Here is a 12,237-nt window from a genome sequence, read left to right as displayed (position 1 = left end):
CCACACTCTCTGCCTCCCTCTCTCTCTCTCTGTCTCTCTCAAAATAAATAAACATTAAAAAATTAAAATAAAAATATTTGAGGGTTGCTTATGGTGAGTGTTGTTTGGATGGGATGGAACGGTGAGATAAAAGGGCGCAAATAAAAAATTAAACAAGAGAGGCCTTGCATGGACCACTGATGAAAGAAGGCTATAAATTAAGGAGAATGATTAACCCAATCCCCTGTATCTAAGATTCCTTGTGACCACGGAAGAAGGAAAAAAGCAATGAAAACCTGAAGTCTCCGTGACCTTTAAAACCCAGAGCACCAAAGGTAAAGGCAGAGAAAGAATGAAAGGGTCTAAAAGCAATTTTTCAAAGACCATGATAGGACTAGTCCTCAGAGCGCTTTAAATCATCCCGTCCAACTTCATTTCCTTGGCTGTTTAGTGTGGGTGGAGAATGCTACACATTTGGCCTAATCACTCGAGAGTCCATCTAAATGGTTGAAGCTAATTTCTGTGCTGTGATCAAGGCAGTGCTGCCTAGTGCTGTATCTGTGAGCTCAGCTGTGGGAGGAGGACATTGGGAGGGGCTCCAACAACAGGTGGGTTGGAGTCCGCCTGAGAATCTAAAGCAGAGGGCAGGACAGCTGGTGTCTGGCAAAGTGATTTATGGTTGAAAGCAACAGGGAGCAAGTCAGAACCCTCACCAGTCATCCAAACTACACACTCCCCCCACCCCCCGCCCCAGACATCCTGTCAGCTGCAAGGGACTTTAGAGGCGCAGATAGAAGGGGTGACTAGACCAAGGTCATGGCAGACCTGAGACTAGAACCCAGGACACTACTGTAAGGCAACAATGGAAGCTGGTAGAGCTGATAAGGATTCCTCCATGGAGAGCCCTGGCCCCCAAGAGGGGAAGGGAGCAAGAAAGCATCAATGACAGCTGGCCCTGTCACCCACAGTGTGGATGGCTCCTAGCAAGGAAAAAGAGACTCTACCCCTTAGCAAGCAGTTTGTCTCAGCATTTGGGGAGATGTTCTTAGTGCTAAAAATGATTCTCTTTTCTTGGTTTTCCTTTCTACCAACTTCTTCTTTTACTTCTTAAATTCTGACTTCCTCCCTGACTTCTCTGTGGCTAGATCTAGTGGTCTTGTCTCTGGGCCTTCTCTGCTGTACTTATCACACCAAAGTTCTGTCATTGATCCTCCTCTCCTGTATCTCCTTTATCCAGTTTACTCTCATTCATTCATTCATTCATTCATTCAGCTAACACCTATTAAACACCTACAGTATACACTTACTTTTACTAAAATGAGTAAGAGGCCATCCCTGCCCCTAAAGAGTTTCCTGTCTGGTGTGGAAGATGCAGATATATAAATAGTTTTAATGTAATGACAAATACTCACACGGAGGTTTTAGAAGGTGTTATATAACCAAAATAGAATGCATTTAGTTCAACCGGGAAAATCTCTTATCTCCAGGCTCAATTTCTTTCTTAAATTGTTCAAGCTTCACATATTCAATTAAAATTTGGGCATTTCTCACCTGAGCATTTCAAACTCAGTATATTTTAAACCGAGCTCATCACCTATGTCCCAAATCATATATTTGTGACACATAAAACAAGCAAACAACAACAGGTTCTATTTGTGACAACTATAGAAGAGACTCCAGACTGGAACAGAATCAAGTCTGCATTTAATTCATTGCTATGCAATTATTTAGAGAAAAATTAAATTTTGCCTAGAAGCTACAAAGGGGAGGGGGCAGGGGCACCTGGGTGGCTCAGTCGGTTAAGCGTCTGACTTGGCTCAGGTCATGATCTCACGGTTCATGAGTTCGAGCCCCACGTTGGGCTCTGTGCTGACGGCTCAGAGCCTGGATGGAGCCTGCTTTGGATTCTCCCTCTCTCTCTGCTCCTCCCCCACTCACGTTCTGTCTGTCAAAAATAAACATTAAAAAAAATCTTTTAAAGGGGAGGGGGCACCTAGGTGGCTCAGTCGGTTGGGCGTCTGACTTCAGCTCAGGTCATGATCTCACGGTTTGTGAGTTCGAGCCCCGCAAATGGGTTCTGTGCTGACAGCTCAGGGTCTGGAGCCTGCTTCCGTTTCTGTGTCTCCCTCTCTCTCTACCCCTCCCCCACTTGTGCTCTGTCTCTCAAAAATAAATAAATGTAAAAATATATACATTTAAAAAGGGGAGAAACAAAGAATCTATTATTTGGTGAACATCCTCTCCAGATAATAGAAATATTTTTTATCTAGCAATCAGGCATATAAGTGCCTTCTGAGGAAAGGGAGATAATAGCCGGTAAGATCATTGAATTCATTCTTCTGATCTGTCTATACTCAATAAGCAGCCTCTGGTTGGAATCTGAATGCCCTCAAAAAAAGGAATTGGATAAGAATATTGCCCACTGTAAATGAGTAACTCGTAACTATTTTCATTTTCCATCTTTTTCAGATTCAATTATGAGAGAGAAAAAGGCAAGCTGAGGGCAAAACATGATCAACATCCTGCAATCCCCCCTTTAGGCGCAACCTCCCCACTGCCTTAAGGTGGAATATATATATATATATATAGGCACTAGTAACTACCTAAGAACAAAGACAGGGGAAAAACAAATGGTTAACTGATAAAGATCACAGTCATGTAGGACATGAAACTCCATTATAGTTTGTAACTGTCTTAATGATTTACAAGAAAAACACAATCTCAGTGATAGACCTCCAGGAACCTATAGACTCCATTTCCTGGAGACCTAGCATCACCTTCACCTCTATAGGATAGAAAACCCTATATAATCAGTCACTCTTCACAATCACAATGCAGCCTTTTCTGCCCATGGGTCCTGCTCCCGTGCTACAATCAAAACACCTTTTTGCACCATAAAATGTCTCAAGAATTCTTTTTCAACCAACCGCTGGGCTCCCTGATCCCACGTCGCAACCATCCGAGAATAATGGAAATTTAGAATTGCCTTATCTCCCTAGCAGCCTCTTTGCTGCACTCCTGGCCCCTACTGTCTTTCTCCTCCAATTCACATAATCCTCAGCTGTTAGCATAATCTTTCTCAAATTCCATTCCCGTGAAGTCACTGCCCAGCTCAATCACCACCAGCAGCTCCATAGGTCTATTTTATCAACCTAAAGTCATCAGTTTGGAACCCAGAGCTTATCAACTGTCCCACACACCACCACTTCAAGCAAGCTTAAACTGCCTCCACTGCAGGCAAGCTAATTTGCTTACCATTTATCTTCTTCCGTGTGCTTTTGAAGTCTGTCCAGCCCTCCTTGCCATCAGCCCTGTAGACCATCTCAGAGCTCACCTCAACCAGGATGCATCTGATTAGCCTCAACACTTCAGACTGCTTTGACCTGAAATCCCTTACGGACCTGTGTGCAAAACCAGCCTGTTCTCTGGGTCCAGAAAGGGACAGTCAAAAGAGCATCAAGTTATGACCAATAAGGGATAACACTGAGTAGTGATGTCATTTAATCATCAGATATACTTATAATATTTTAATAACTTTATATTTGTGCAGGGCACTATGCTAGAGAATGAGGACAGCAGGGTGAGGCAAAGTCCCTACCTTCAAGGAATTTATATTAAACACATATAATTAAAATTGCCATACATACTATGAAGGAAAAGAATAAAGATGTTGTGAGAGAGACTTGTAGGGTAGAGTTAATAATTTTGGTTAGGTAGGACAGGGAATATTCTAAGGATGTAACATCAAGGCCTGAGGCCTGAAGGATGAGTTGAATTTAGCTAAAGAGTAAGGGCAGGGGTGCCTGGGTGGCTTAGTCGGTTAAGCGTTTGACTCTTGATTTCGGCTTAGATCAGGATTTCACAGTTCGAGAGATCAAGCTCTGCATCGGGCTCCTCGCTGGCACTGCAGAGCCTGCTTGGGATTCTCTCCCTCTTTCTCGGCCCCTCCCCTGCTCACGTACTCTCTCTCTCCCTCTCTCTCTCTGTCTCAAAATAAATAAACTTAAAACAAATTATAACTAACTAAATAGCTTCTCCTTGTTAAAAAAAAGAATAAGGGCAAAGTGATTTAGGAAGAAGAAGTAATATGTGTAAAGAGTTCCACTTTAATCAGTCAATATTTTTTAATCATCTACTAAATATGTAATTCTTTTCCTAAAACAATAAAGAGACATGTAAGGCTTAGCCTTCCCTTCGGGAGATATGACATAAATAATCTTGATCATATTAGTCTGCTCAGGATGCTATAACAAGATACCACAGACTGGGTGGAGTAAGCAACCGAAATGTATTTTCTCACAGTTCTGGAGGCTAGAAGTCCATGATCAAGGTGCTAGCAAATTTGGTTTCTGATGAGAGCTCTCTTCCAGGCTTGTAGATGGCTACTTTCTTGCTATGTGCTTCATGTGACCGTCCCTCTACCCTCTTAGGTTTGTATCATGGACCCTGTAAATTAAACTGATGAAAGACAGATTAACAGAATTTTAAAAATAAGAGTTTAAAAACCAGAGGTGGTTAGAACTTGAGGCTTACATACCATCTTAGCAAACAGCAATAAATTTGTGGAGAAGTGACAAAACAAAGGAGAAAAGTTTGGGCTTGCGGGGTGGTAAGCTGTGGAAAGGTAAACATATGGGGGAACTAATGGGAGATAAGGGTTATTTCAGTAACGTTTGTTTGTGCAGAATCAGTGCCAGCTCCTTGTCTCTGGTGATAATGGTTGTTTTCCTCCTCCTGGTACAGGAGAGGGGGGAAGAGGAAACAACTTCACAAAGGGAAATTGATGTCCTGATTTTAGGCAAATGGGGGAAAGCAAAGAGCACTTTCTGTGTTTGTTGCTTCCTAGTTTTTTTCAGGTCAAAATAATCCTTTTGCCAAAGTGACATATTCTGGTCCCCTTTGGGGAATATAGAGTATAACAGGGAAGTGAGGCAAGGCTGAAAAAAGTGGCAGAGACTAGACCGTGGAGGACCTTAGAAGAGAAGTTAACAGGTTTGAGCGATCTCCTGAGAGCAATGGGAAATCCTGAGTTGGGAGGGGAGGATTAGGAGGGAGTCCTGACATGATCAGACTTGTTTTTGAGGGTAGGTAAGGCTGGAGACAGGAAGAGATGAGAAGGTATATTCAGGGTAAAATTAGTAGGGCTTTTGTGACTAGTTGGTAGGGTCAAAGAGAGAGCATGGTTTCAGGTTTGGGTAATGGAGAAGATGGTGATACCTTAAACTGAGATGGGAAGTACTTCAAGTATGAGGAACAAGGAATTCTATTCTCAACAAGAACCTGTGAGATGTCCAGTTGACAGCTAGGCACTCAGGTCTGGAGTTCTAAGGAGCAGTCTGACTAGAGATACGGATTTTGGAACAATTTTATGAGCGCAGAGGCCAAGAGAACAGATGGGTTTGGAAAGGAAGGAAGCATAGGGGTGAGAAGAAGGCCTAGAACAGGCCCCTGAACCATTCTAACATTAGAGGGGCTACAAAGGAAACTAATAAAAACAGAGCAGTAGGAGGAAAACCAGGAGACTGTGTGATCAGAGATGCCAAAGGAAAGGGATGATTTGACCAAGAGGGAGAAGCCAACACAGGAGTAAATGCCTCAAGGTCAGGTAATATAAGATGATACGACCGCAGCATGAACAGGGACAACAGGAGGTACAGACAAGGGTCACTGAAGGAATTCAGAAGAGCAATCTTGTTGGGGGCTATGTATTTAGTGGGACCTGCATCTTGGCAAGAAAACCAAGTCTAGCTTCTTAAATGGTTCCCTGAAAGCCGGCCTCTGAATCTGAGTGAACATGAAACAGACAAAGAGGCAGGCTAAGGAGAAGAGATAATTTACCATGTTTGGAATAATGCTTATTGTAACCCAGCTCCGTTCACCAGCTAAACATCATGTGGATAATGGATGACAGCAGGATGCCTAAGTGGTTGCTGGATGGCAAGTTAAAGTAGGTCAATCAGGAACACAGAAGGAAGTAAAAATGCTTTAAAAGATCCCATCAAAGCACAACTTCAAACAATGTGGCCTTGCTGTGGATGAGCAGAAAACCACAACAGATGTATTAGCCCAGTGAAGAACAGTTAGAAAAGACATGCCTTTTTTTAGGGAGAAAAAAAAAAATCCCAGGGGATTTTAGAAGCAAATTGTAAGTTTAAGAGCCAGAACACCAAGCATCAGAGACGCTTCTGACTCTAGATACACATTTTCACACACCAAATATCATCATTACGTATCCTGTGTTGCAAGTTCCTACGTTCAAGTTTACAAGAATCTATTGCACAAAAATCTACTGGCTGCATGTTGTATGTAGAAGAGCTGTGTGTGTAAAACGACCACAAGCTTCGCATGGGCAAATAATGTCATGTGCCAATTAAAAACGCAAATACAACTTTAGTCTACTTTACTAGAAGTCATCCCGATAATAAAAGCAATAGTCTTAGCGCTCTCTGCATTAATCAGAATAAAGGTGGAGTGTTGTGACCAGCTAAAAGCATCACATTTTAAGAGTGATACCTCTCGCCCATCTCCTTTCCATTACCATTACAGATTCTCTCATCTCACATCTGGTAGACTGTTTCCAAAGATGGTCCGGCCATCCATCCCTCTGGTGGCACAAGCCTTTTGTAGTGTCATGTTGCCAACTTCTCCCATCTAGAGTCTATTTCTCCTCCCCTTGAATCCAGGCGAGCCCTGTATCTTGCTTTAATCAATGAGAAGTGATGGGGTTTGATTTATAGACCTAGACCTTAAGGGGCCTCCTGGCTTCAGTTTTTACCTTCTCGGTTGCCAGCCACAAAGTCAAGAATGGGGCTAGCCTACCGACAGATGAGAGGCCAACGCTGAGACACAAGTCACGTGGAGATGTGGAGAACTGAGGGGCACAGGCAACAGCAAGCACCAAGGCCCCAAACGTGAGTGAAGCCATTTTGGATCTCCAGCCCCAGTCAAGCCACTGACAGTAATATTCTATATCTGTGCTACCCAGTATGGGAGCCACTAGCCACGTATGTCTATTGAATTCTTGGAATGTGACTAGGGTGTCTGAAAATTTTCATTTTTAATTCACTTGATTTTAACTAAGCTTTAAATAGCTAGTGACTACGCAGTTGGACAGTGTAGACGACTCATAATCCTGCTAAAAACAAACAAACAAAAAAATAAAAACAGGGCACAGGGCAGAAGATCTCCTTGGCGCTTACGCTTTACGGTGCTACAAATAAGCAGTTACTCGAGATGGTTGGTGGTGACAGATAAAGCTCTGTTAACTAGTATTGAAAAACAAAAAAACCCTCCCTTCAACATCACCCAAAGGAAGGAAGGAATCCATTCTAACCTGTTTCATCTGCATAAAATGTGAGAACCAGAAAGGGAAATTCCCACATCATAGACTATACCATGAGTTCCACATCTAGCACAGAGATGTCCTGATTAGACAATCAGCTTTCCAAAAGTGCTTTCATCATCTATCAAAAAACAAAATGTTAATAGTTCCCTGGTTCACACGTTTTGCGGGGGAGAGGGAGCAGGAAGGAAACTTGAGAGAGCCTACTGTGTGCGTCAGACACAACCACATACATCAATCCATTTAATTCTTTTAATCATTATTTTCAGACTAAGGAAATACAAATTCAGAAATGTGACTTGCCTAAGGACCTAAAACTAGTTGGTGCCAGAGATGACATTCAAAATCAAGCCTCTAGATTTCCCAATACGCCCAATGCCTCTCCTATCAGGAATAACAATTTCCATGATCTGGTCATCTATGTAACTATTTCCAGTTAATGCCTTAACTCTTACCAGACTGATCTCATTTCTGCTTCCCTTCACTTGACACTCTTCTTCTCATTCCACCTATCCTTCAGAGTCCAGTTTAAGTCTCCCTTTTTCCTTCCCTGAAACTTTTCTCATCTTAATCCCAATTTATTTCCCTCTCTTCTGAATTTTTACGTCGCTTATAATGGGCACCACATAACGTAGCAGTCTGTTACATTGTCTTTCCCTTAAAGAGACCGTAATCTCTTCAAGGTGGACAGCCCATGTCCTTACCAGTCTTTGAAGCCTGGCAATCCTTCCAAATTTCCTATTTTCCTTGAGCCCTGAATAGGTACTTCTGGAATGATGCATGAACTAAACTCAACAAGTACTTCTTGATTAATTAAAGTCGGCCCCAAACTCTCGTGTTGTACCCTCTCCTCAAACTACCGCGCCTCAATTGATCCGGAGAGGTTCAGTGGCGAGTGGAGGCGGTAGTGCGGCCACGTAACGCTCCCCGCCCGCTCCGGTAAGCCACGCCCAACCCGCTGGTCGCCGATTGGGCGTGGCTCAGCCTAGGGTGGCCGATTGGGCGTGGCGTGCGTGAGTGAAGGCGTGGCCGAGAGGGGAAAACTCCGCTCTGGATCGGACTCGGTAGTCCCCGGGAATCCTCGACAATTTCCGGCAACGGGCTCCTCCTCAGACGATCGGCCTCGGGTATTTCCGGTCCCCTTCGGAATTTTCCGTCTGGCTCCCGCGCGGATCTCGCCACTTCGGGTATTTCCGTGTCCCACTCGGAGGTACTCGGCAATCGCTCGGCCTCCCCCATCCCCCGGTAACGGTCGCTGGTGAGTTTAAATGAGCCGGGGCTGGCCGGGCCGGAGCCGCTACGGGGGGGGGGCCTGAGGCACTGCAGAAAGTGGGCCTGAGCCTCAAGGATGACGGTGCTGCAGGAACCCGTCCAGGTAATGATAACCCCGCTCGCCGAGGCTTGGCTCGAAGCCTCGGCCGGGAAGCCGCGTACGGCCACTCCGCGGCCTGGTGCGGCCTAGGCCCGGCAGCTTCTCCCGCCTCCCCTGCTGCCGGGTCCTGCCTGTCTCCGCGTCGGCTCGGAGGCCTCGCCCGCAGCCTTACCCGCGTTGCCTTGGTCCTGCCTTGCTTCCACCCCGGGTGCGAGCGGGGTTCGGCGATAATGCCTCTGTCCACCGCCGGGCCACGGTCGGGCCAGCCCCTCCTGTCAGTCCAGGGGCCTGGCCCCCCCGGCCGGGGTGAGAGACCAGGGGCCGAAAACTCGCCCCAGGTGCTCTCTTGCCCCGGGATGATTGGGAATCACGTTTGATCAGAGCTTGTATGATCTTCGTAATGGTGGGGCAAGTTGGCGGGGTGGGGGTGGTGGGGGTGGTGGTGTTCGGTTTTGTTTTTGTTTTATGTGAGAGGGCGGAGGGCCGATAAGATCGGTATTTTTAATACTAATTTCTGTTTTGGTAACAGACGTCCTATAGCCCACGTTGCTTTCCTCGCTCAGTGAATTTCCCACTGGACAATGATCTGGGAAGAGAACTCCCGAGGCCCAGCGCTGAGGGGCAAGCACCTATACGAGGGGAAGGGGTGGAAACGGCAAATCTGGGTGTTTTGTTTTTTTTTTCCCGTGACCGGTGTGATGGGGATCAGGAGTGTTTTATTGTGCATGTTGATAGTGCGTTCAGGAAATGAAAGACAAATAAGGGTTTTTACATCCATTTCGCTGTCCTTACGACACCAAGGTATGCTTTGACGCACAGTGCTCTGTTGGCACGGGAGAAACCCTATTGGATTTGAACTGTGATGCAGTGCCAGTCATTTTCCCCCTGCCATCTCAAGAAACTGAATCTTTTGTCCCTTACTGATGGACCAGGTCTGGGAGACTTTCAGCTCACCACAGGATCTTTGACTTGAATAGAAGAGTTGACCTCTATCAAGTGCTGTCATTGAGTTATGGACCTTTTTTTTTTTTTTTTTTGAAGTTACAAAGCAAATCAATTTTAGAAATTACTTCACATTACCCTTAATAGGCCTGTGACCAAATAATAAATATTTTAATACATCACTGCTTCCATATTTCCTTTAATTTTTCTTCCCGGAATGAAATACAAGGATCTCCCAGTTTGCTTCTTTTACATATAGCAACTATTAGTATTTGAACCAATATAATGTGGAATTCTGTCTTAGGAAATTTACCTGTTTGTAATTGTATCCATGCTTCCAAAGCTGTTTCTTTTCAAACAAATTCCTCTTACTGGTAGAGTCCCTTTTTTTTCTTTTTTTTCTTTCTTTTTTTTTTTAGGCCTAACATTAAATTAGAAGTTATCTGTATCTTTTGTTGTTGTTGTTATTAAGTAACCTCCACGCCTATCATGGAGGATGACCCTGACAGCAAGAGGCACCCAGGTGCCCCAAAAGTTATCTGTGCCTTAAATGAACAAGTATATCACTCAAGTTGTTTAATTTCTGTTTCATATTTTGTATGTAATTTTGTCTTCATTAATGATACATTTGCCTCCTCTGGCCCCCCAGTTTTCTCAGTTGATAAACTACTCTCAATGCTAGCCTATAGCCACTATTTAATAACAATTTCAACTTGTATAAAAACATGGAGAAGAAAAGACTATGTAGCCCATTCCTAGATGGTACCCATCAAGTTTCCTCTTTTTCCTTACAGTACTCTTAGTGGTAATGCTCTTAGGTCTTTTTGAGGCTTAAAAGTCAAATTTGTCCCATTTTTCTTCCCCCATACTACCTTTGTCCATTAGATTTGGGGACTGTGGTAAGAAGTTTTAGGATAGGGCTAGGTGAGAATTTTGGTTGTAATTTATAGTAGAAGAAGCCCTTCAGTAAGGGGTCTGGCAGTGGGAGAAACAAGCAACTTTAGCTACGATGATGATGATGATCAACTGATTAGGGATAGGGCTGAACATGGGAAAGAATCACTAAGGAGAAAATAGTACAGATAGATACTATTGTTTTTTTAAACTATGATAAGTAATTGCATGTACTTGTAAAGGAACGAGTGTAAGTTGGGGAGTTGTTTGGGGCATCATGATATTACCAGGCTTAGGAAAAAGTTGAGAGGAAAGATGAACAACTGTTTGCTGCTTTTTTTTTTTTCTTTAAACTTTTGACACAGAATAGCCAGTCTGATAAATTGCATCAGCCTAAATATTAGCTCCTTCTCCAAATTGTCTCTCATAGAAAAACTTTATATTTGAGTCTTTACAAAAGACTCTCCTGCTATGAGGCAGAAATTCTGTCAATTATTTTATTTTTAATTGTTTGGGGAAGACACACAGCCTAAATGATTTCAATCAGTGTCAATTTGGATATTTATAAAATTCACCTGATGAAATGGATTAAAAAAAAGCAAAGACATTTTAATGGATTTATCAGTTCTTCCTGGGGGTAGAACTTCATGGAAGTGTGAAGTTGTAAACAAGCTTTGTAAAAATCGCCTTAATAAGCAGTGTACTAAGTGGATACTATACATATGATATTGTTTTAGAGATCATTCAGCTAGTGAAGGAATACTTTGGGCTTGGAATAAGGTATCCTGGGATAGCATCTAGCATGGATTCAAAGGGTACCATATTTCAAATAACTGAGAATTAAATGTATATTCAGGAAAGTTGTGTTAGATGAAAAAAATGGCTTTGTTGATATCAAAGATAGATGTGAACAGTTTCCATAAAATCGTTCTGTTCAATGAGAATAGAAAAAGATGAAATTCCTAAATAAATTTTGTCATTTGAGAAATATGTATGTGTAACTAAATTGATAAAGCAATAGGCATTTGACTCTTTGATCTTCATTCAAAAAACATATACTTAAGTCAGCTGAAACACATTTATGACGTTTCCTTTTGGCAAATGGGAAAATACCTTATATTTACGTACAGTATAGTATCTTGAAGGCAGTGCTACATCGTACCTGAACTGGGAGAATAAGCTTTGGGGAATGTGGGTGGAGGAGGAGGTCACTGCAAACATACATAATAATTTCATTTCTTTATGGACTAGTGTTCTGATATAGCCCTTTTTGTGTTTATGCTGTTTATATAGAGAAAGCATTAGGCAAATAATCACAAATTTGTAATTACAAACTGATAAGGCCACTATAAATAGGGTGTGAGGAGAGAGACCTAATGAGGGACTTGACCTACGCCCAGGTGTCAGGTTTGCAATTGAACCACCGAAAGAGGTACTAGAAAATAGCAAAAAGTTAAGCCGCCTCAACAAAAAAATCAAATTGGAAAGAATGTTATGTACCTGCTATGTACCAAGCACAGAAGAGTATGAAAGACATCCTAAAATCTTCTCTAAAAATGGTGTCAGGAAGGTCCTTTTTGAGCAAATAACATTGAAGCTGGGATCTGAAGGTTGAGAAGGAAACAGTAATTTGAAGAGCATAACAGAAGGAGAAAACAGTATGTGCAAAGTCCCTAAGACATAGCAGCACTTGGCACTGAAATAACTG

General features: G+C 43.0%; 2 protein-coding genes across 9 annotated transcripts in view; one reads left to right on the top strand and one right to left on the bottom strand.

The window, feature by feature from the left end:
* Positions 1 to 8,382, bottom strand: part of MYL4 (myosin light chain 4) — a 29,355-nt gene extending 20,973 nt beyond the window's left edge. The window contains exons 1-2 of one of the 4 annotated variants that reach the window (XM_007088234.3): positions 8,026 to 8,382; positions 4,280 to 4,437 (exon numbers count right to left, since the gene is read on the bottom strand). The gene's annotated coding sequence lies outside the window, so the exon portion shown is untranslated. The other 3 variants (XM_007088232.3, XM_042967881.1, XM_042967882.1) reach the window with 3 other exon arrangements.
* Positions 8,383 to 8,541: 159 nt separating this feature from the next.
* Positions 8,542 to 12,237, top strand: part of CDC27 (cell division cycle 27) — a 66,024-nt gene continuing 62,328 nt past the window's right edge. For 3 of the 5 annotated variants that reach the window (XM_042967879.1, XM_042967878.1, XM_042967877.1), the window contains exon 1: positions 8,542 to 8,696. In XM_042967879.1, coding sequence (XP_042823813.1) covers positions 8,670 to 8,696 — 27 coding nt within the window. In that variant the 5' untranslated portion in view covers positions 8,542 to 8,669. The remainder of the gene's footprint in view (positions 8,697 to 12,237) is intronic. The other 2 variants (XM_042967876.1, XM_042967875.1) reach the window with 1 other exon arrangement.

The sequence above is a fragment of the Panthera tigris genome, chromosome E1 (genome assembly GCF_018350195.1).
Source record: "Panthera tigris isolate Pti1 chromosome E1, P.tigris_Pti1_mat1.1, whole genome shotgun sequence".
NCBI classification, from domain to species: Eukaryota; Metazoa; Chordata; class Mammalia; order Carnivora; family Felidae; genus Panthera; species Panthera tigris.
This window is presented reverse-complemented; position numbering and strand designations above follow the sequence as displayed.